This window comes from Myotis yumanensis, unplaced genomic scaffold, assembly GCF_028538775.1.
Source record: "Myotis yumanensis isolate MYYU_CA2020_CCGP unplaced genomic scaffold, mMyoYum1.0.hap1 SCAF_17, whole genome shotgun sequence".
Lineage (NCBI taxonomy): Eukaryota > Metazoa > Chordata > Mammalia > Chiroptera > Vespertilionidae > Myotis > Myotis yumanensis.
Genome location: NW_027223768.1, coordinates 15,154,809 through 15,174,903, shown reverse-complemented (window position 1 = coordinate 15,174,903; position 20,095 = coordinate 15,154,809). Strand labels below are relative to the sequence as shown.

At 52.4% G+C, this 20,095-nt stretch overlaps 2 protein-coding genes and 1 long non-coding RNA gene across 4 annotated transcripts; 2 read left to right on the top strand and 1 right to left on the bottom strand.

Moving 5' to 3' along the window:
- Positions 1-7,635, top strand: LOC138996342 (uncharacterized). Its single transcript, XR_011468747.1, has 3 exons — positions 1-148; positions 5,739-6,011; positions 7,555-7,635. It is a non-coding gene; the product is annotated as an uncharacterized lncRNA (long non-coding RNA).
- Positions 7,636-7,650: 15 nt separating this feature from the next.
- On the top strand, positions 7,651-13,672 carry GBA1 (glucosylceramidase beta 1). Its single transcript, XM_070397484.1, has 12 exons — positions 7,651-7,747; positions 8,713-8,995; positions 9,352-9,439; positions 9,915-10,106; positions 10,202-10,348; positions 10,642-10,775; positions 10,992-11,164; positions 11,376-11,613; positions 12,164-12,388; positions 12,762-12,925; positions 13,296-13,412; positions 13,503-13,672. Exons 2-12 carry the CDS (start codon positions 8,969-8,971, stop codon positions 13,606-13,608), a joined length of 1,611 nt encoding a protein of 536 aa, XP_070253585.1. The 5' UTR covers positions 7,651-7,747; positions 8,713-8,968; the 3' UTR covers positions 13,609-13,672.
- Positions 13,673-14,112: 440 nt separating this feature from the next.
- Positions 14,113-19,311, bottom strand: MTX1 (metaxin 1). 2 transcript variants are annotated; one of them, XM_070397490.1, is made up of 8 exons: positions 19,210-19,311; positions 17,972-18,041; positions 17,747-17,826; positions 15,680-15,772; positions 15,318-15,500; positions 15,115-15,191; positions 14,548-14,702; positions 14,113-14,447 (listed from the first exon to the last, which is right to left on the bottom strand). In XM_070397490.1, the coding sequence occupies exons 1-8, from the start codon at positions 19,288-19,290 to the stop codon at positions 14,236-14,238; spliced, it is 951 nt and encodes a 316-aa protein (XP_070253591.1). In that variant the 5' UTR covers positions 19,291-19,311; the 3' UTR covers positions 14,113-14,235. The 2 variants fall into 2 exon arrangements, with proteins under 2 accessions (XP_070253591.1, XP_070253590.1); XM_070397489.1 differs by having other exon boundaries at positions 19,216-19,302.
- Between the last annotated feature and the right edge of the window lie 784 nt (positions 19,312-20,095).

Here is a 20,095-nt window from a genome sequence, read left to right as displayed (position 1 = left end):
TCTCGCGGCTGCGCGTGGTGCGGCGCACCCTCGCTGGGACGCGGACGCTGCGGAGCCCCCTCCTCCAGCCCCGCCCACCCCGCTGTGCAGGCTGCAGTGGGTTTGCCTTCACCTCCTCCGGTTGCGGGGCTGTTTTACTTCGCCCACGGTAGGCGTCACGGATGTGGCACCATTTGGATCTTAACTCTCCCTCCCGGTGTTTGCACTTCACTTCTTAGTCATCATTGTTGTTATTTGTAGGGATAGTCGTAATTTACTAATGAAGAAGAGAGGACAAAATCTTAAAATTCTCCTCTGTCCACCTTGTGTGTGGTTTTTTTTTAACGTTTTAAAAATATATATCTTTATTGATTTCAGAGAGGAAGGGAGAGGGAAAGGGAGATAGAAACATCAGTGTTGAGAGAGAATCATTGATTGGCTGCCTCCTGCATGTCCCCTACTGGGGATCAAGCCTGCAAACCTAGGCATGTGCTCTTGACCAGAATCGAACCTGGGACCCTTCAGTCCGCAGGCTGACGCTCTATCCACTGAGCCAAGCCAGGTAGGGCTCACTTTGTTATTTTGAGGGGTGGAGTGGGTATAAGGTCTGTGTAATTTGTTCCTCTGTTCTTCAGTCATTCCACAAACGTTCACTGAGCACCGGATTGGTGCCCAGCGCTATGCTACACATTGGGGTATGGCCATGGGGATAGGAAAGGAGGTGGACAGACTCATCCATATCCTACTGGGCTTACCCACTGACAGACCAGCCGGCAAAGGAGTTAGCAGCCACCGGACACTCCAACTGACATTAAGCCACTATACAATTAATATGGATAAGAGCTACAAAGGAGACGTAAGGGCTATCAATGTGTGTTACAGGAGGGCTGTGTGTGGAGGGAGAGAATTTTTGGAGAAAACGACATCTCAGGTGAGTTCTGAAAGATGAATAGGCATTAATTAGGCTGCATGGAGGTGAAGAGCCTTTTCCAGGACTCTGAGGTACAGTGGATGTGGAACAAGGCACAAGTCCATGGCAGGCTGTAATTGGCAGATGTTCTCCCTGTCTTGGCATCTTCCCCCCTACTGTCTAATTTCTATACAGCAGCCAGAATGACCTTAAAAATATAAATCTGATTCTGTCACTTCCCTGCACCAAACTCTCCAGTGAATTTCCATCTTAGAACAAAATTCAGACTCCTTACTGTGGCCACCAAGGCCTACAGAGTCTGGCTCCAAACTTTCCTTTCTAAACTCACTCACTGGATCTAGCCAGCACTCCCTACCCCTTTATTTTCCTTCATAGTTTTCATGACCATGTGAAATTATCTCTCTCTCTTTTTTTTAATCTATCAGCCACTAGGACAGGAACTTTATCATCTTATTTATTGTATCCCCATGATTTAGAACAGTGCCTGGCATATAGTAGATGCCCAATTATTATTTGTTGGATATGTGAAGTGAGGAGCACTTAGCAAGGGTGCCTAACCCAGTCAGGGGGTATCAGGAAAATGGTACTGATGGCAGGGATACGAAGGCTGGGGCCTTAATGATTAAAAAAGAAGAAGAGTTATTCATTTTCTTCAAGAGAAAAGAAAGTACTTATGGCAGGGAGGAAAATAGAGGCAAAATGGAATGCAGCCTGTCAGGGGAAATGGGATTGGAGAGGTGAGAAATGAGGTGGAACCAAGATTCAGTAAACCTGCTTAAAGGTAGTGTGGTGCCATTAAAGGATTTGAGGAGGGAGAGTGGTAACTTCAGAATTGATATTTTAGTTAGACCATCCAGTTCTTCGAGAATGGATTGGAGGAGGAAAATGGTGGTTACAAGACCAAGATGTTTCTGTAGTCTAGGAGAGAAATAATGTGGAGAAAGGTACAAGGAGAGGATGTAGGTTAAAATAAAATAAGTTTGTCAAGTAGAAAAAAAAAAAAGAGCCCCAGGTCCTGGGGGTAGGGGTTCCATGTCTGGGGAGAGAGCACAGGAAGAACAGGCTTGGCTGGGGGAGGTGACCTCATCATGGTCCTGTGAGGTGTCTGTGAGACACCGAGGAAAGAGCTGAGCTCAGGGTCATGTCACAGAGTCACCCCAGGAGGAAGGTTGGGATTGGAGGTGGATTTTTTTAAAAATATATTTTATTGATTTTTTTTACAGAGAGGAACGGAGAATTAGAAACATTGTTGAGAGAGAAACGTCGATCAGCTGCCTCCTGCACACCCCCAACTGGGGATGTGCCCGCAACCAAGGTACATGCCCTTGACCGGAATCAAACCTGGGACTTTTCAGTCCTCAGGCCGAGGCTCTATCCACTGAGCCAAACCAGTTAGGGCTGGAGGTGGATTTTTTACACCAAAGGCAACTAGAAGGTAATCAAAGCCATGGAGCGTCTCTTAGGAAAGATGACGCATAAGAAAAGGGCTAGGACAAACCCCTAAGGAACACCGGCAGACAGAAAGGTGGAACCCTCAAAGGAGAAGAAGCAGTCAGAAAGGTGGGAGGACTTCCGATCAGCAGAATGGGGATGAGAGATATGGTGGCAGCGAGAGGAAGCAAGGTGGGAGGTGGAGGTCTTAGACAGATGACTCAGTCAACTACCTGGAGGGAAGAAATAAAGGCTGAGTAACAATAACAGTAATACTTCCTGGCATCTGTGTCTATTGTAGTTCACAAGGTGTACCATCACAGACATTATTCTTTTTTTAAAAAATTGATTTCAGAGAGGAAGGGAAAGGGAGAGATAGATAGAAACGTAAATGATGAGAGAGAATCATTGATTGGCTGCCAAGTTGCAACCCAGGCATGTGCCCTGACTGGGGAATCAAACCTTTGACCTCCTGGTTCATAGGTTGATGTTCAATCGCTGAGCCACGCTGGCCAGGCCACAGATATTATTCTTGTCTGTGGGCCTCATTATAGGCCTACATGGGAGGATCAGAAAAGTAAGGATTGTGCCAGCAGGTTCACCGATGTTCAGGATTTGAATCCACATTTCCATAGCCTCAACCAAGTCCCCCTGATTTGGTCTTATTTTAACTCTAATTGTGTTCAGAGTCAGCCTCATTCTTCCTGAAGTTCAAACCACACTCTGAAACACTTGCAAGCAGGGCCTTGAATTAGCAGGGTGTAATCAGTAACTTAACCTATTCATTCACTCATTCAGTAAACAGTGAGCCTTGATTCTGTGCTTCCCTCTGAGTGAAGAGTTCTGAGGTTTCAAAGAATAGAAACCATGAGCCCAGCTGGTGTGGCTCAGGAGGTCACATGTCCCAGTTTGGGCTTGGTTCCCAGTAAGGGGCGTGCAGGAGGCTGCTGATCATTGATTCTCTCTCATCATTGATGTTTCTCTCTCCCTCTCCCTTCCTTTCTGAAATCAATACAAATACACTGGGGGGAAAATTATTTAAAAAAAAAAAAGAAATAGAAGCCATGAAATGTGCTCTGCAGGTTTATAACCGTAAGGAAGACTAAAAACACTCTACTGAAATATCTGGGAGGCTGTAGGACATGATGACTAAGAGCTGCTTGGGCTTCAGAGTAGGACAGATCTGAACTTAGGCTCGGCTCTGCCACTTACTCAAGTTCTCTAAGTCTCCGTCTTCTCTGTAACAAGGAGTTGTCAGGCTAATGCATGTAATGAGCATTAATGAAAGGTTGTCTATTATCTTGAGTAAAAATACAGAATGGCACATGAGGTACAGGTACTTCCCGTTTGCACTGGGCTTTTCAGTGAATGCTGTGGTTATTAAGAGTTGGTTAGCCAAACCGGTTTGGCTCAGTTGATAGAGCGTTGGCCTGCGGACCGAAAGGTCCTGGGTTCGATTCCGGTCAGAGGCATGTACCTTGGTTGCAGGCACATCCCCAGTGGGGGGTGTGCAGGAGGCAGCTGGTTGATGTTTCTCTCTCATCGATGTTTCTAACTCTCTGTTCCTCTCCCTTCCTCTCTGTAAAAAATCAATAAAATATATTTTAAAAAAAAGAAAAGAAAAAGAGTTGGTTAATCAAACTAACTTTATAGTGGTAATTATTTTGTGGGATATACATGTATCAAATTACCACAACATTATCACAGTAAACTTACACAATATTATATTTCAGTTATATCTCAAAAAAGTTAAAAAGAGTTGTTTAATCAGATGAATTCAAGGATGAAGCCACACTCTTACTAGTAAGGGACAGAAGGGGTCTAGTCTCACTGGAGAAAGAGGTCCTTTTTGGTGTCAGTAATAAGGAGGGGTGTTGTATCTTCAGATCAGAAACCAGAGCTGAAAGGACAGGTTCTAGGTTGATTGATAAGGTTTATTCATTCTTTCATCTGGTATTTCTTGAGCACCTACTCTTTGCTGTGTATGGATTGAGAAAGTGTCTCTCTTGGACTTGACCGTGGATGTTACAGTGGGGCTGGGAGGGGGCGACCTCCTTGGGGACGTGGTCCGAGGCCTAAAGAGCAAGGAGCCTGTGACATAATACTTGCCCGTCTCCACGGCAGGAGTTTGCTCTGAGCCAAGCCGGCAGCCCTGCAGGGCTAGCAGGAGTGGGATCAGAACTCTGCTGCTGAGTCAGCCAAACTATTTTTGTACTTCTGCTTTTGCTTATATTTCCCAGTTGTCCTCCCTTGGTGTTTAGCTAAGTCTTTTAAAAGTGTGCAACAGGCCCTAGGAATACATATGTGGCCACCTAATACACCCCTAGGGGCCACTGCAGCGGCCTAGGTGTTGGAGGTGACTCCCTAGGCCTAGGGGAGTGGTTCTCAGTCGCCCCCTAGGGGACATTTTGGAAACTTGTGTCTTTAGCGGAGACCCTGGAGGCACTTTGAGGATTGCATGGATGGAGGACAGGAAAGGTAGACATTCTACATTCACAAAGAAGAGTTCTCTCATTCTACTTGACTTTGGAAATTTCCACTCAACAACGTATGCAAATATAAAATAAAAAACACTATTCTTTTCCTTATTAAATTTGCCAAGGCTCAGAATCAAATATTAAGTTTGTGGAATGCACTTAATCTTATTCACAAAGACTGACTTTTAAGCATTTCTATTTGTCATATATTTTTTATTAAATTTCTATTTATTGATTTTAGAGAGAGAAAAAGGGAGAGAGAAACATCGATTTGTTGTCCCATTTATTCATGCATTCATTGGTTGCTTCTTGGATGTGCCCTGACCAGGGATAAAACCCTCAACCTTGGTGTATTGGGATGATGCTCTGAACCAACTGAGGTACCGGCCATGGTATTTGTCATATTTTATGTTTTTGCAGCCCAATGATAATTTCATATCATGAAAATGACTTATGGCAAAAATTACATATCAAAATTATTAATTCATGGACTGGTTTTGCTTCTATTAAGTTCTATTTTATTTAGATTAGTGCAAGATCTGACCATAGTATGTCTCCAAGGTAAAAGTGAAAGCATTTACTTATTGAAAACATATTATAAAAAATAGTCCCATCTGGCTGGAGTGACTCAGTTGGTTGAGCCTCATCCCATGCACCAGGAGTTCAACGGTTCAATTTCTCATTAGGGCACATGCCCAGGTTTCAGGCTTGATCCCCAGTAATGGGTGTGCAGGAGGCAGCTTATGTCTCAGATGTTTCTATCTCTTTCTCCCTCTCCCTTTCTCTCTCTAAAATCAAGAAAAACATATTTTTAAAAAATAGTCCCAATATTTTCCCTTTATATTCCAATTAAGGAATTATATTGATTCTTTTAAATTATGTGTGTAGGTTAAGTCATATTATTTCTATGTATATTTCAGGATAGAAAAGAGTATATTAGAAAATACTTATGTAAAGGGGGTGCTTGGACTGTTGGGCTGAGATCTCCAGGATGGGGAGCGTGGAGCTCAGAGACAGAGGCAGAGTCGCCCCTCCCCGCTGAAATCGACCACTCTCGACCAGCTTGGGAGTTCTGGATTCTGTTCCATTATTGAAGTGGTATCCCTTGACTGATGCCTTTGGAGAACATGGAGCCAGAAGTGTTGCCGCGTAGCCAGCACTGCAGAAGCCAATTTGGTCTTCATCTTGGAGAGGTAGGAGCCTCTGTAAAAATAAGGGACGGCCCTAGCTGGTTTGGCTCAGTGGATAGAGCGTTGGCCTGCGATCTGAAGGATCCTGGGTTTGATTCTGGTCAAGGGCACATGCCCGGGTTTCGGGTTCGATCCCCAGTGGGGGCCGTGCAGGAGGCGGCCGATCAATGATTCTCTCTCATCATTGGTGTTTCTATCTCTCCCTCTCCCTTCTTCTCTGAAATCAATAAAAATGTATTTTGAAATCAGTAAAAATATATTTTAAAAAAATAAGGGACGATTTAAAACAATACAAAGCAAACGCTGCAGACCAACACTGCAGCTTTGGAAAATGACCAGCACCCAGCATCGCGTTTGGCATACCAGAGGCGCTCTTGAAATGTGTGCTGTGTGTCATGGGACTCTGGATATGAACCCAGTTTCTGTCACTGGGTAGCCAAGGGACTTTGGGTAATTTAATGACCTTTTAGAGTTTTCGGTTTCTCATCTTTAAAATGGGAAAAATAATAATATCTGTCTTGCGAGAACGAAGCGAGTGAGGTAAAGGTCTAATGCACGCTAAGTACCATAGAATAAGTACTCAGTAAGCATTAGCCCTTATTTAAAAAAATATATATATTTTATTGATTTTTTACAGAGAGGAAGGGAAAGAGATAGAAATAGAGAGAAACATCGATCAGCTGCCTCCTGCACATCTCCTACTGGGGATGTGCCCGCAACCCAGGTACATGCCCTTGACCGGAATCGAACCCGGGACCCTTCAATCCGAAGCCGACGCTCTATCCATTGAGCCAAACCGGTTTCGGCAATTAGCCCTTATTATAACCAATTTTATTTAGAAAATAAAATATAAAAGTCCAAGGGGAAGCCCTGGCCAGTGTGGCTCAGGGCTTAGTGCATCAGCCTTTGCACCTGAAGACCCAGGTTTGATTTCCAGTCAAGGGCAGGGACTTAGGTTGCAGGTTCAAATCCTGGCCCCGAATGGGGCACGTTTGGGAGGCAACCAACCAAGGTGTTGTGTCTTGTGTCTCTCATTGCTCCCACATATTTCTCTCTCTCTCTCTCTCAAAATCAATGAATAAAATTAAGAAAAAAAACGAGGTGGTATCAACTCTGGAAGATTTTTAAACTGAAGTATAAAAAGAAGAAATAAAAGCCTCATAAACACTGTTACTACAGAGTGAAACAGGGAGGTGGAGGCTAAATCCAACAGAGCAGAAAGGGGCAAATATGGTATGTGTGACAAATATTTGTGGAATGAATGAACTAGAGGGAAGTAAGTGCAGGTATCACCTGTCTTCGTCCCAAGAATGAGCCCTACACAACATTTCCTGGAAAAACAGGAAGTCCAAATGGGGCAAATATTGACATGATGATGGCTCATTTTGGTTCAACAACTTGGCATGTACCCATTCTGTGTCAGTAAAGGAATGAGTAAGACATTCCTTCTGACCCCTCTAAGGACCTATTACAGTATTTGGTGCCCAGCAGCCTACTATACACACGCATTATGTACTGAAACCTCACTGTCACTCCCCTTTTATAGATGAGAAACAGAGGCTTACGTCATGTATTGAGGGTCAAACAGCCAGTAAATGGTGGAGCCAAGTTTCAAACCCAGCTGGTCTCACTGAAACTCTACTGACGCTATAGGAACCAGAACGAGAAAAGATCCGTTTGGCCTGGCGTTTCTGGAAAGACTTCACTGAGCTCATTTAAAAAGACACAGCAAACCAGCGGTTAGTGAACATCTCCTATGCGCCAGGCACATGCTTCTTTCACTGACTCCAGTAATGCCCTGAAAGATGGTGGGGCGGCCTCCGTTTTAGTTAGGAAATAGGCTCAGAGGCTGGGGGTGGTCAGGTGCTAATTGTGTGTGTCACTCCCACGAAGTCACTTGTGATGTGGTCCAGGTGTGATGTGGTTGCAGCATCACCGACCACCCCCTTCTCATGTCCACTAAGGCTATGGCTCAGGGGTCCTCAAACTACGGCCCGCGGGCCACACGCAAATACAAATATTGTATTTGTTCCGGTTTTGTTTTTTTACTTCAAAATAAAATGTGTGCAGTGTGCATAGGAATTTGTTCGTAGTTTTTTTTAAACTATAGTCCGGCCCTCCAACGGTCTGAGGGACAGTGAACTGGCCCCCTGTTTAAAAAGTTTGAGGACCCCTGCTATGGCTTGTACAGCACTTTCCAGTTTCTGAACTACGTGACACAACCTCCCTGTCCTGTGAGAAAGGAAAAGCCGCTCACACACCCGCACCTGCTGATGAAAACAGGGAGGCCTCCCTTCAATCATGCCCTTCCTCTGCCCAGGGCCCTCCCTCCCTGCTTCTCTGGTTAATGATCCCTGCTCTTTCTCCTCCAGGAAGCCTTCCGGGATAACTCCTTACCATGGAGGGTCCCTTGTTACTGGTTTGTCTTCACGTGTAACTCTCTGTGTGTCTGACTCCCTGCTTCACAAGCCTCTACAGGACAAAGGCTGCCTTACCCATCTCTCAGTATTCTGGCTACACTATCTTGCGCAGTGACCCTCTTTTATTAGTATCAACTTTATCAGTATTACTTTAACCTTTTTTCTCAAGAAAGCAATGTGCTTACTATGGTTCCCATCCTCTGGGATTCTGGAGCCTCTACCCAGTCCTCTCAGACCTTTGATTTAGATTCTTCCCTAAGCTGTCATCCACACATGCCTTCTAGGATGTGACGGGGTGCAGAATCACCAACAACCTGGAGGAAACCAGTCGCCCTTTACAAGTATGGGTGAAGTTGCCTCACTTCCGGTGTCATGTGACTCTCCCGTAGTCATCACATGACCCATTTACTCCGTGATGCCGGAATTAATCCCCAAGGCTAATCCCGGGTCTGTAACTACCCAAGTACCTGCAGCTCCGCTTTGATTTAGGGGACTTTGTCCCCTCCGAGGCTGTGAACCCTGCAGTCTTCCCACCTGGTGATGGAGCCTGCAAGTCCTTCCAGAGAGGTGAGTGGGCCAGGGCTCCCAACTGATCTCGTCTGCTTCTGGAATCCTGGCCGTCAGGTTCAGGAATTCAATGAATGACAGACTCTCCTCGAACTCAGGCCACCATGGCATTTCTACGGAGGGACAGGTCGAGGGAGAAATGGGTGGCAAGGGGAGGAGGAGGGTCCTGGTCGGGGAGGGTCTGTCACTCACAGAGGGCTTGGAGGGAGGGCTGGCAGGAGCAGAGGGCCTATCCATCCCTCTTAAAGGTGGGAGACTAGCCTGTGCGTGCGCAGGGGTGGCTGAGCGCTGCCCAGGAGAGTAGTTGAGGGGTGGAGAGGGGCTTGCCTTCCAGCCACTCCTCATTCTGTTCTCAGGAATGTCCCAAGGCCCTGGGCAGGGTAGGCATCATGGCTGCCAGACTCACGGGATTGCTTCTACTTCAGGCAGTTTCTTGGGCGTCAGGTGAGTAAATTAAGGAGGAGGGAGGTAGCCCCAACACTTCTCTTCTCTGGTAATTTTCTGGCAAACTGGTGGTGGACATCAGTAGATGCTCATCAAATACTTTTGGGTGGAGGTACAGCAAGAGGATTTTAATCCTCACTCAAGGATAATTTTCCCATTGATTTTATTTATTTATTTTTTTAGAGTGGAAGGGTAAGAGAGGGAGGGAGAACGAGAAACATTGATGTGAGACACATCGATTGGTTGCCTTCCTCTTGCATCCCAACTTGGGTGAGGGATTGAACCCGTAACCCAGGTACATGCCCTTGACCGGGAGTCGAACCTGAGACCCGTCCGTGCAGGGGCCGAGGCTCTAACTGTTGAGCCATGCCGGCCAGGGTGTGAGAGGATTTTAGGAACCGGTGTTCAGTCTCTCCTGAGTAGTGTGGCTTCTCCCAGCTTCATCCTTCAGCCCTTGCCGCTCTCTCCCTCCCAGGTGCCCGCCCCTGCAATCCTAAAAACTTTGGCTACAGCTCGGTCGTCTGTGTCTGCAATGCCACCTACTGTGACTCCCTTGATCCCCTGACCCTGCCTGCCCCTGGCACCTTCACACGCTATGAGAGCACACGCAGCGGGCGCCGAATGGAGCAGAGTCTGGGGACCATCCAGGCCAACCAAACAGGCACAGGTAACCCCTACACCCTCCACCCCGAGCCAGGCCGGGGTCCTCCTGGGGTTCCTCTCTGGGCACTGATGCCCTTGATTCCCTAAATGTGTTCTCAGGGCTGTTGCTGACCCTGCAGCCGGAGCAGAAGTTCCAGAAAATAAAGGGATTTGGAGGGGCCATGACAGATGCTGCTGCTCTCAATATCCTTGCCCTGTCACCCCCTGCCCAGAATCTGCTACTCAAATCATACTTCTCTGAAGAAGGTGAGGAGGAGGGGGACAAGATGACTGTGCAACTGACCTTGACATTTCCTTTGACCCTGACTTCCACCCATCCCTGACATTTGGGTGTTCTCTTAATGACCAAATAAGATTGTCCTACCCGTCTCCCACCGAGTGCTTGGGGATTCTCAGGCTCAGACCTGTGTTTCACCCAGGTGCCTGGCTCCACAGGCCCTAACCCAGGAGCCCCATCTAATTAAGGGCTGACAAGTGATAGGCCAGGCCCTACATTCTCCTATTGACTCAGACTCCCAGATCTTGGTCTTTTACCGCAGGAATTGAATACAACATCATTCGGGTACCCATGGCCAGTTGTGACTTCTCCATCCGCATCTACACCTATGCCGACACCCCTGACGACTTCCAGTTGCACAACTTCAGCCTCCCAGAGGAAGATGTCAAGCTCAAGGTGGGCACTCTGGCTTCCTCAGGCCCTGGTAGCACGGATGCCCAGGATCTGAAAAGCTTCAGGCTAGAGAAGTATAGAGAGACAGAACCTGGCCTCGAGTCTCTAAGTTTTGTCCTGGAGGTGGGAGGGCGGGGGCCGATGGCTAGGCCTGATGCACTGGTTGGGCCAGTCTGTTCTAACTCTGGTTGTCTCTCTCCGCACTACCTTTGTTTCTAGATACCCCTGATCCACCAAGCCCTAGAGATGTCCCAGCGCCCTGTCTCCCTCTTCGCCAGTCCTTGGACATCACCCACTTGGCTCAAGACCAATGGGGCAGTGAATGGGAGGGGGTCACTCAAGGGTCAGCCGGGGGACCTCTACCACCGGACTTGGGCCAGATACTTTGTCAAGTAAGGGAGCAGCAAGGCCATGGCCCTGGACCAGCCTGGTCTGTGTCCTCACCTGGTTTCACCTCTAGCTATGACTCTCTTCACCTCACCGGCCTATCTTCTGGGCCTTTCTGACTTGGGCCCCCCGTTTCCCCCACCTCATCTGCCTCCTAGTCCTCTGGTTCCTGGTCCCCTTTCTTGGTCAGAGTCACACACACCCTTCCTCTGCCAGGTTCCTGGACGCCTATGCGGAGCACAACTTGCAGTTCTGGGCAGTGACAGCAGAAAACGAGCCTTCTGCAGGGCTCTTCAGCGGGTACCCCTTCCAGTGCCTGGGCTTCACCCCTGAACACCAGCGAGACTTCATTGCCCGTGACCTGGGTCCCACCCTGGCCAACAGTACTCACCGAGGCGTCCGTCTGCTCATGCTGGATGACCAGCGCTTGCTGTTGCCCCACTGGGCCGAGGTGGTAAGGCCCAGGACCTCCATGGGTACCCCAGTGACCCTCAAATCCAAGATCCAAGTGACTGGCTCTCAAATAGAGTGCCTTCCCTGCCCCAACTTTTTTATTTTTTAAATATATTTTTACTGATTCCAGAGAGGAAGGGAGATAGAAACATTAATGGTGAGAGAGAATCATTGATTCACTACCTCCTGCACGCCCCACACTGGGGATTGAGCCTACAACCCAGGCATGTGCCCTGACCACGGAATAGAACTGTGACCTCCTGGTTCATAGGTCGACACTCAATCACTGAGCCATGCCGGCCGGGCCTGCCCCAACTCCTGATTCTTAGAGCACCCTGGGCTGGAGCCAGGTGCCCGGGTGGTATACATACCCCTGGAGTGCTGGGGTGGTAGTGCTCCCAGGACCCCATGGTTGTTACTGCAACCCCCTCTAGTTGTGTTTATCCCACTGCCCATTCTCTGGTCCCCTAGTGTCTCCCAGAACCCTCCGAACGGGCAGGGCCGGGTTCAGTGGCTCCCTTTCTCCAGTATTCCTCCCCTTCCCTGTACAGGTGCTGGCGGACCCAGAGGCAGCTAAGTATGTTCACGGCATCGCTGTACATTGGTACCTGGACTTTCTGGCTCCAGCAAAAGCCACCCTGGGGGAGACACACCGCCTGTTCCCCGACACCATGCTCTTTGCCTCAGAGGCCTGTGTGGGCTCCAAGTTCTGGGAGCAGAGTGTGCGGCTGGGCTCCTGGGATCGAGGGATGCAGTACAGCCACAGCATCATCACGGTGAGCCACCGGTCTCCCTTTTCACAAAGCAGGCCCCCGGCCCCTCCCTAGTCTCACCAAGGACTGATGACCGGCCCTCCGCTCCAACTTCTCCCCAGCCGGCTCGCTCCTGGGGGCACGTTGTGGGATATGATGATTCCCTTCAGATCTGCACACCCCATCACCCTTCTTCCAAATGCTTGGGTCTTGAGCGTTAGAGCTGCCTGATTTCTCAGCTTCTCTTGTGATGTCTTCATCCTCAGTCTCTCCTTAGATGTCAGGACATAGAGCCCTCCTGTCACAGGGCTGAGGCACCGGAGCCCACCTGCCTCCTTAACCACATTCTCTGGGGACCCAGTGTCGAGCCTTTGTCTCCGCCCTGTTCCTGCCCTAGAACCTCCTCTACCATGTGGTTGGCTGGACTGACTGGAACCTCGCCCTGAACCCTGAAGGGGGACCCAATTGGGTGCGCAACTTTGTTGACAGCCCCATCATCGTGGACATCGCCAAGGACACGTTTTACAAACAGCCCATGTTCTACCACCTCGGCCACTTCAGGTGAGTGGTGGGCAGGCACCCCCGCTCCGCAGCAGGCCTAGTATTTCCTGTGCTGGGCTTACCTCACCCCACATGAGGAGCAGGAAGGTGTTTAGGGTGGGAACCTTGGGAGAGGCACACCTGTCCCTCTTGCACCATCTGGGCAGGAAGTGACTGGGCAGCATCAGACACAGGCAACCCAGCTGCTGATGCTGGAGCTGGGAGGCAGGAAGGAGGGCATGCCAGCAGCATGGCTCAAGACCTAGAGAACTGGAGCAAAGCCTTAGCAAGGGATGTGGGGGGTGAATTCTTGGGTTACGAGTGGCTGGGAGCTACCCTCAGGTCAGAGGGGCTGGGCTGGGGTCCCTGACGCTGCTTGTTCCCCCTTCAGCAAGTTCATTCCTGAAGGCTCCCAGAGAGTGGGGCTGGTCGCTAGTGAGAAGAACGACTTGGAAGCAGTGGCACTGCTGCGTCCCGACAGCTCTGCAGTCGTGGTGGTGCTAAACCGGTGAGAGCAGCAGCAGGGCCCGGGACTGGGCTGAGGGCAGACGGTGGGTTTGGCAGGATCAGACACTCAGCTCTCCTGCTCCCTCCCCAGCTCCTCTAAGGATGTGCCTCTCACCATCAAGGATCCTGCTCTGGGCTTCCTGGAGACGGTCTCACCTGCCTACTCCATTCACACCTATTTGTGGCGTCGCCAGTGATGGAGCAGATTCCCAAGCAGAGGCCTGGGCTCAACATGGGCATTAAAGGGACCGAGTCAGCTCACATGCTGTCTGTGGCTAACAGGGTACAGCAGGGCCTGGGTGAGTTTAAGTGACGTCAGCCCAGGAGCAGTGGTTTGGGTAACTCACTCTCCTCTCCAGCTGGTGCCAGGGGCTGGAGGCTCCTCAGGAAAGGATTGGGAAGCCCCAGTGCTCCCCCCACAAGCTTGTGTGAGTGTGTTCTCTGTGCTGGTTCCTGTGGAAACTGGGCCCAGGCCCAGGGTGAGCTCACTGTCTGTACAAACACAAGACGGGGGGAGGGAGGTCAAGAAAAGGAAGAGACTAGGAAGGCTGGACCCAGAACTGAGGATGTTTGTCTTTCCTGGAGATGAAAACTGGGTCCTTGCAGAAGCACTGTCATCAGGGCCAAGCAGCCAGGAAGCCACGCACCAGTGAAGGCAAGGACCCAGGTGGCCCCTTAAAGGACAGAAGGTCTGATCCCAGTGAGTGTGAGCAGATTTATTTTCAGGGGACACCCCATTTCTGGCTGTATCGACAACAGGGAGACACAGGGACCTCTGGAATGCATGAGAGTAGAAAAATCAGTCCTGGGAGCATGAGGACAAATCACTCCTCATCTTCCTCAGCCATGCCCAGGGCCCCCGTGCCTGGGGTCCGGGCCGGTGTTGCCCGCTGGATAGAGACAATGCCACTGAGCAAGGCATAGCCCACCATGGCTGCCAGCCCCGCCAACACGGACAGGATCTGCGTCCGGCGCCGGTACGGCTCCTCCTCAGTCTCTGGGCTCACTGGTATCTGGCGTGGAGGTGGCACCTCAGCTGAGGGATAAGGAAGGAAGGTGGGCAGGGAGGCTAGTTCCTGGATCCCTGCCCACTCTCCCCAGGGCCAGCAACCACCCCGCATCCATCTGCCCCTTACCTCCATCCCAGGGGAAGTAGAGGCTGAGGATGTGGGTGCAGTAGGCACAGAGGTTATGCAGTCCCCGGAGGTGGGTCTGCAGTTTCCCACTGGGCAGCTTTACCTGCAGCAGCAGGGCCAGGTAGCTAAAGACAAAGGCGTCCAGGGAGGCGGGGCTGAGGCAGAGAGAGAGGGGTGTGATGGGGGAGGACGACGTTGGCAGGGGGGGGAGAGATGGAGTCAGAGGAAGATTTGGCCCTGGGAGGTGGCTCTGGACAGCAGGGACCACTAGGGTAGGCGAGGACACACCTTTCTGGATCTTGTGTGGGGAGGGCCCCTAGGTGGCGCCAGCCTGGCCCTGAATGGGACGCTAGCCCAGGGCTGCATAAAGGGCACATTGAGTGCCCCGCAGCGCTGCAGACTCTCCTGTGCCTGGCGGCCCTCCCACCCTCCTGTACCACTGAGGCAACTCCAAGCCCCGCTGTCAGCAGAGCCAGTGTCTGTCCTGAGGACACCCAAGCGCCTGCAGCTACATCAAAACCCACATCTTCTTCCAAGCCACCTCGTACTCCCTGGAGGCAGACTCACGCATCTCCAAAGAAGAATCTCTGAGAGCCCAGGCGCTGAGAGAGGAGGGTCAGGCATTCCCGGGCCTCTTGGTACAGCTACAGGGAGGACACAGGGAGGCTTGAGGCTGCGGGCACCGTGCCACCTCCCCTCCTAGGCAGTCCCACGCCTGGCCATTCGCCTTGGGGCTTCTCTCCTACGACAGCACCCTATCCCAGAGGTACCTCCTTCTCCAGTTCTTCCTCATGCTCAGGCCTATGCTCCCCACACAGCAGCTGCAGCCGCTCCATGTGCTGCCGCTGCATGCGGCCGGGCAGGAAGAAGTTGAGGGGAAAGGGCATAGCCTCCGCGTACCACTTCCGAGTCACTTCCACATAGTTCTTGGCGTCTATCCAAAAAGTATGGATCTGGATGGGTACATAGGAAGGGAGAGGAAGGCCTGAGCCTGTGTACCTGCCTGACTCAGGGTGGGCTTCTGATCCCCACGCTGCTCCAGGGCTGGAGGGGTGGGGGTGAGGGGTCGGGGTGTGTGTCCCCGGCCCCTCCCCCGCTGGCCATAAACCCTGGGAGGTCTGGGCACACTCACCAGCACTGGGAGCAGCTTCTCCTCCAGCAGAGACACGAAGGCTAAGGTGTCTGCCCCTTGCCGGGCAGACAGATCATAATCAGCATTGAACTTCTGTGGAGGAAACGTCTACTGTGAGCTGATGGGGGGTGGGAGGGACTGCAGGGCCCTTCTCAGGAGCATCCTGTCTGGTGCCACCCTCGTTGCCTCTGAGTGTAGCAGAGGTAGAGTCAGGAGTTTTTCCTGCTGAGGCCCCCTGGCCTGGGCACAGCCAGTAGCCTGTTACTGTTGGCGGACGGCCTGGGCCTTGGAGCCTGCTGGCCGTCAAGATCTCGAGCCCATTGGGGAAGGAAAGCAGGCCCAGCCGCAAACCAGGAGCAGCTCCCAGAGTTTCCACGGAAAGGTGGCAACATGCCTGCTGACAGCAGCTTTCTAACAGTGACTTCTCCAGTCCGGGCACCGCAGAGCTAACAGAGTGAGCTCAGAGGCAGGCTGGGCCTCCATCCACGCCTCAGGAGCTGGGGAACGCCATCCTCATGCTCCTGGACCATGGGCCCAGGGCCTCTGGCTTCTTCTCTCAATGCCCAGCTCTTGGCTATGTCTTCTATTTCATTCCATGGCCCAGGCGCCACCACCACCACACATTCCAGCCGTACCCCCAGGTCTCGGGCTGCCTCATCTTCCTAGGCTCCAGTGTCTGTTGCTTAGCAACCCCCTCCACATTTTGAGTAAACTCTGTCCCCGAATAACCCTTTGAGCCTGATCCTTAAATCTCTGAGCCTCACTTTCTTCCCTGTGGAATGGGGGTACTGATCTCTTTCTCTCAATGTGGCTGTTATGAAAAAAACTCTGAAAACTGGAAAGGTGTGCTCACACATAAGGAAACATGGTTTGGGCCCAGTCCCTGCCGGGAACTTTGGCTTTTATCTGGATCCCCTCTCTACATGCCTCTAAAGCCTCCATCAATTCCCCAGCTCCTTAATATTTGGGAAAGTAGAAATGAAGAGGGTCCCACTTCTGACAGTGAATCCCCGCCCCTTTTTTAAAATATATTTTTCTTGATTTCAGAAAGGGAGAAGGAGAGAGAGATAGAAACATCAATGATGAGAGAATCACTGATCGGCTGCCTCCTGCATGCCCACCACTGGGGATCGAGCCCGCAACCCGGGCACGTGCCCTTGACCAGAATCGAACCTGGGACCTTTCAGTCCGCAGGCCGATGCTCTATCCACTGAGCCAAACCGGCCAGGGTGTGTATTCCCTTTTTTAATCAGACCATGAAAATTAAAAGAACCCTTGGAAAGCATCTTGGCTCAGCCCCTGGTTTTACAAATAAGGAGCTTAGCAGGGAACAGACTGTCGAGTCTGAGGGAAGGCAGGGGTGGGTGGGAAGAGATTAACCAAAGAACATGTATGTTTATATGCATAACCCATGGACACAGACAATAGGGTGGTGGAGGCCTGGGGCGGGACAGGCTATAAGGGGTGAATGGGGGAAATAGGGGACAAATGTGATCCTTTCAACAATAAAGATAAAAAAACAAATAAGGAGCTTAGGGCCCTGAGACGTTAAGCGACTTGCCACAGGTCACTCGGTCAAGGAGAGAGTGAGGGGCATAGCTTAGGCCTCCCCATTCTTGTAATACTCTTCCAACTTCCCCACCCTGGCTCTAATCCTTGTCCATCCCGAGTCCCATATCCCGCCTGACCTACTCCCTGAAAAACGGGCGATGGCCCTTAGAAGTCCCTCTCTGGTTGCACTTTCGAGGGTCTCACCTGAGCCAACTGCTCTCTTCTAGTCTCCTTTCCCTTCCTTGTGTCATCAGCCTGTTCATCTCTCTGCCCAGCAGGCAGAAGGCTCTGTGCCTCCAGATGCCCCCAAAGTGCCCCAGCGTACCCTCTGGCCTACTACTTACTGCATCACACCAACACTGTGTGTCCCCCACCCCTGACCCCATCACACTGTGCTCCTTGAAGCTCTGGGTCCCCTGCCTCGAGCCTGGCATATACCTGGGGCTCAATAAATGTGTGTTGCACTGAATGGACTGACCTTTTCTCACTAGCAGTTCCCCTGGCCAAGCCACCTACCTCTTTTCGAAGGTGGGTGATGATCTTGTGTGGTACTGAGATGACCTCTCCGTGACTGGTCCGGAGGGCGGGCAGCGTTCCTGACATTGAGAAAGAAGGACGCCCGCCAGACCCTTAGCTGTCTGTCCATACGTATTTGGACCACATTCCTGTCTGTCTCCTGCTTCTCCCCTTGTACACACCCTTCCTCGCCCCCCGCCCACCCCCGCCAGGGACACTGGGTACCTGAAGGGCTCCGCCAGGGGTTGCTGATCTTGTGCACCTTGAGCGGGGCCCCAGTAAATCTGGCATAGGTCTGCAGGGAAGGAAGCAGAGGGCAGAGGGGCCAGGACATGGCCCCCACAGGGGGGTCAAGAAGAGAAAACATGTATTGAGTACCTCTTATGCTATGATCTATGTTTAGTACTTCACACACACACACACACACACAGGAGGACATTATTCCACAATGGGCAACACAGGGCTCGGAGATTATGGATGTATCCATGATTACCAGTGAGCTGGGAAAATCCTTCCATCTCCTCTCCTACAATCTACCTGGGGAACAGTTATCCTCAGAAGGTTGTTCTAATCTAACTAGTACCTCCCTTTTCTTGGAAAAACTGACCATGCACTTTTTTGTTGTTGTTAATTCTCATCCAAGGATATCCACCCCCCCCCCCCCATTGATTTTTAGAGAGCGTGGGGGCGGGGGGGGAGAGAGAGAGAGAAACATTGATGTGAGAGACACCGGCTGGTTGCCTCCCCAACTGAACCCGAGACCCTTCGGTCCGCAGGTCCGTGCTCTGACTAAGAGCCAAACGGGCAACCTCTGTGGCTGTCCTTACCTAGCCCTTAGCACCTGGTCATTTTATTACACGGGCTTGCTGACATGTCTGCCTTCCTATAAGCAACCCCTCGGAGGGGACCAGGCCTGACTTATTTTTGCTGCCAGTGTTCGTACTGGGAAGGGGCCTCGTACATGCTGATTCGATCAAGGGGCGAAGGAGTGACAGGAACGAGTCTGACTCCACAGCTCTTTCCACGGAGCTTGGCTGGGGGCCTTTTGGTTCAAGAAACAGTAAGCGCAGTAGATGCTGTGGAGGGAGGAGGAGGAGGAGGAGGAGAGGGAGGAAGAAGAGGCGGCGAAGCCAGGAACGCCAGGCCTGAGGACCGGGAGGCTGTCCCGCTTCAGCGAAGACGAGAAGGAAGAAAACGCCCCGAGAAGTGATCGCCCCAAGGTCACACAGCCGGCCAGCGGGGGGGCGGGGGCGAGACCCTTCCCCGAGCCCTCTGCCAGGCCTCTCTGTGGCTACACGAACCCCGGGCTAAGGCGCGGGGCACTGCGCCCACAACGGACGGGCACGCCCTTCGACCGCCTCGGTGTCTCCCACTGGGCTCGTGCGGAGGAGCCCCGGAAAAATCCGGGCGATCGGCTGGCCAGAGCCCCTCCCTCGCCCTCCTGGGCGCGGCACCACCCTCACCAGTACCGCCAGGCTGTCCAGGTCCACGGAAGGCAGCCCCCAGCCCCCCGACCAGCAGAACAGCTCCATGGGCGCCGCCATCTTGCCCGCCCTCTGTCCCGGAAGCACTCCCCCCCGCGCTTAGGCCCGCCCCCCGCGCTTAGGCCCGCCCCCCCCCCCCCGCCGCCGCCGCCGCCGCCGCCGCCGCCGCCGCCCGGGTCGCTGGAGGCCGAGGGCTGAGGGGAGCTCCGCGGGAGGTGCGGCTCCTCGCGGCCCGGCGGCGGGGGCGGAGCTGAGGGCCTCTGGGGAGATGTCGAGGCGGCTCCCAAAGTTGGGGGGAAGGGCTCTCGACCTGGCGCGTCTCGGAGAGTCGGGAAGGCTCGGCCGAGGGGCTCCCCGAATTCCCGGAGGAGCGCCAGGCCCGGGAGCCAGGGGTCTCGAGCGCCTGGGCCGGCCCCGGGGCGTCTCGCAGACCTACACGTGACCTGGCCGGCTCGAGGGCCCCTCAGGCCTCGGCCCGGAGCCGGGGCTGCGGGGGGGATCCCCCGAGGCGCATGTTTTCCACAGCGCGTTATGCTTGGAGCCGGCCCCGCGCCGCCTGTCGCCATGGAAACAAAACAGGGGCGGTGGCGGCCGCCGGAACGAGGCCGAGCTCCGGCCCGGGTGGGGGAGGGGAGGAGGGGCTCGCGGGCCGTTGCCTGGGTAACCGGCGCCCCCTCGCTCCTTCCGGGTCGTGGCCTGTCAGCCGGGACCCTCGGTGGGCCCGGTCCGGCCCCGCGCTCCCTGTCCACCCGCCTCTCACGGCCCTCCCCTCTCTCCTGATGTCTTCACTCCGACCTCGCTGACCACCGTGTTAAGTTTCCCCTCCAGCTCCTACTGGAGGCTCCCAGGTCTTCCCAGGAACGAG

Coding starts and splice junctions, on each gene's coding strand:
- MTX1 (XM_070397490.1), bottom strand. CDS start 19,290: ATGGCGGCGCCCATGGAGCTGTTCTGCTGGTCGGGGGGCTGGGGGCTG. Junction 17,827..17,971: donor CCCCTGGCGGAGCCCTTCAG/GTACCCAGTGTC, acceptor TCTCAATGTCAG/GAACGCTGCCCGCCCTCCGG. Junction 14,703..15,114: donor AGATTCTTCTTTGGAGATGC/GTGAGTCTGCCT, acceptor TCTCTGCCTCAG/CCCCGCCTCCCTGGACGCCT.
- GBA1 (XM_070397484.1), top strand. CDS start 8,969: ATGGAGCCTGCAAGTCCTTCCAGAGAG. Junction 8,996..9,351: donor CTGCAAGTCCTTCCAGAGAG/GTGAGTGGGCCA, acceptor TTCTGTTCTCAG/GAATGTCCCAAGGCCCTGGG. Junction 11,165..11,375: donor TGGGCCAGATACTTTGTCAA/GTAAGGGAGCAG, acceptor TTCCTCTGCCAG/GTTCCTGGACGCCTATGCGG.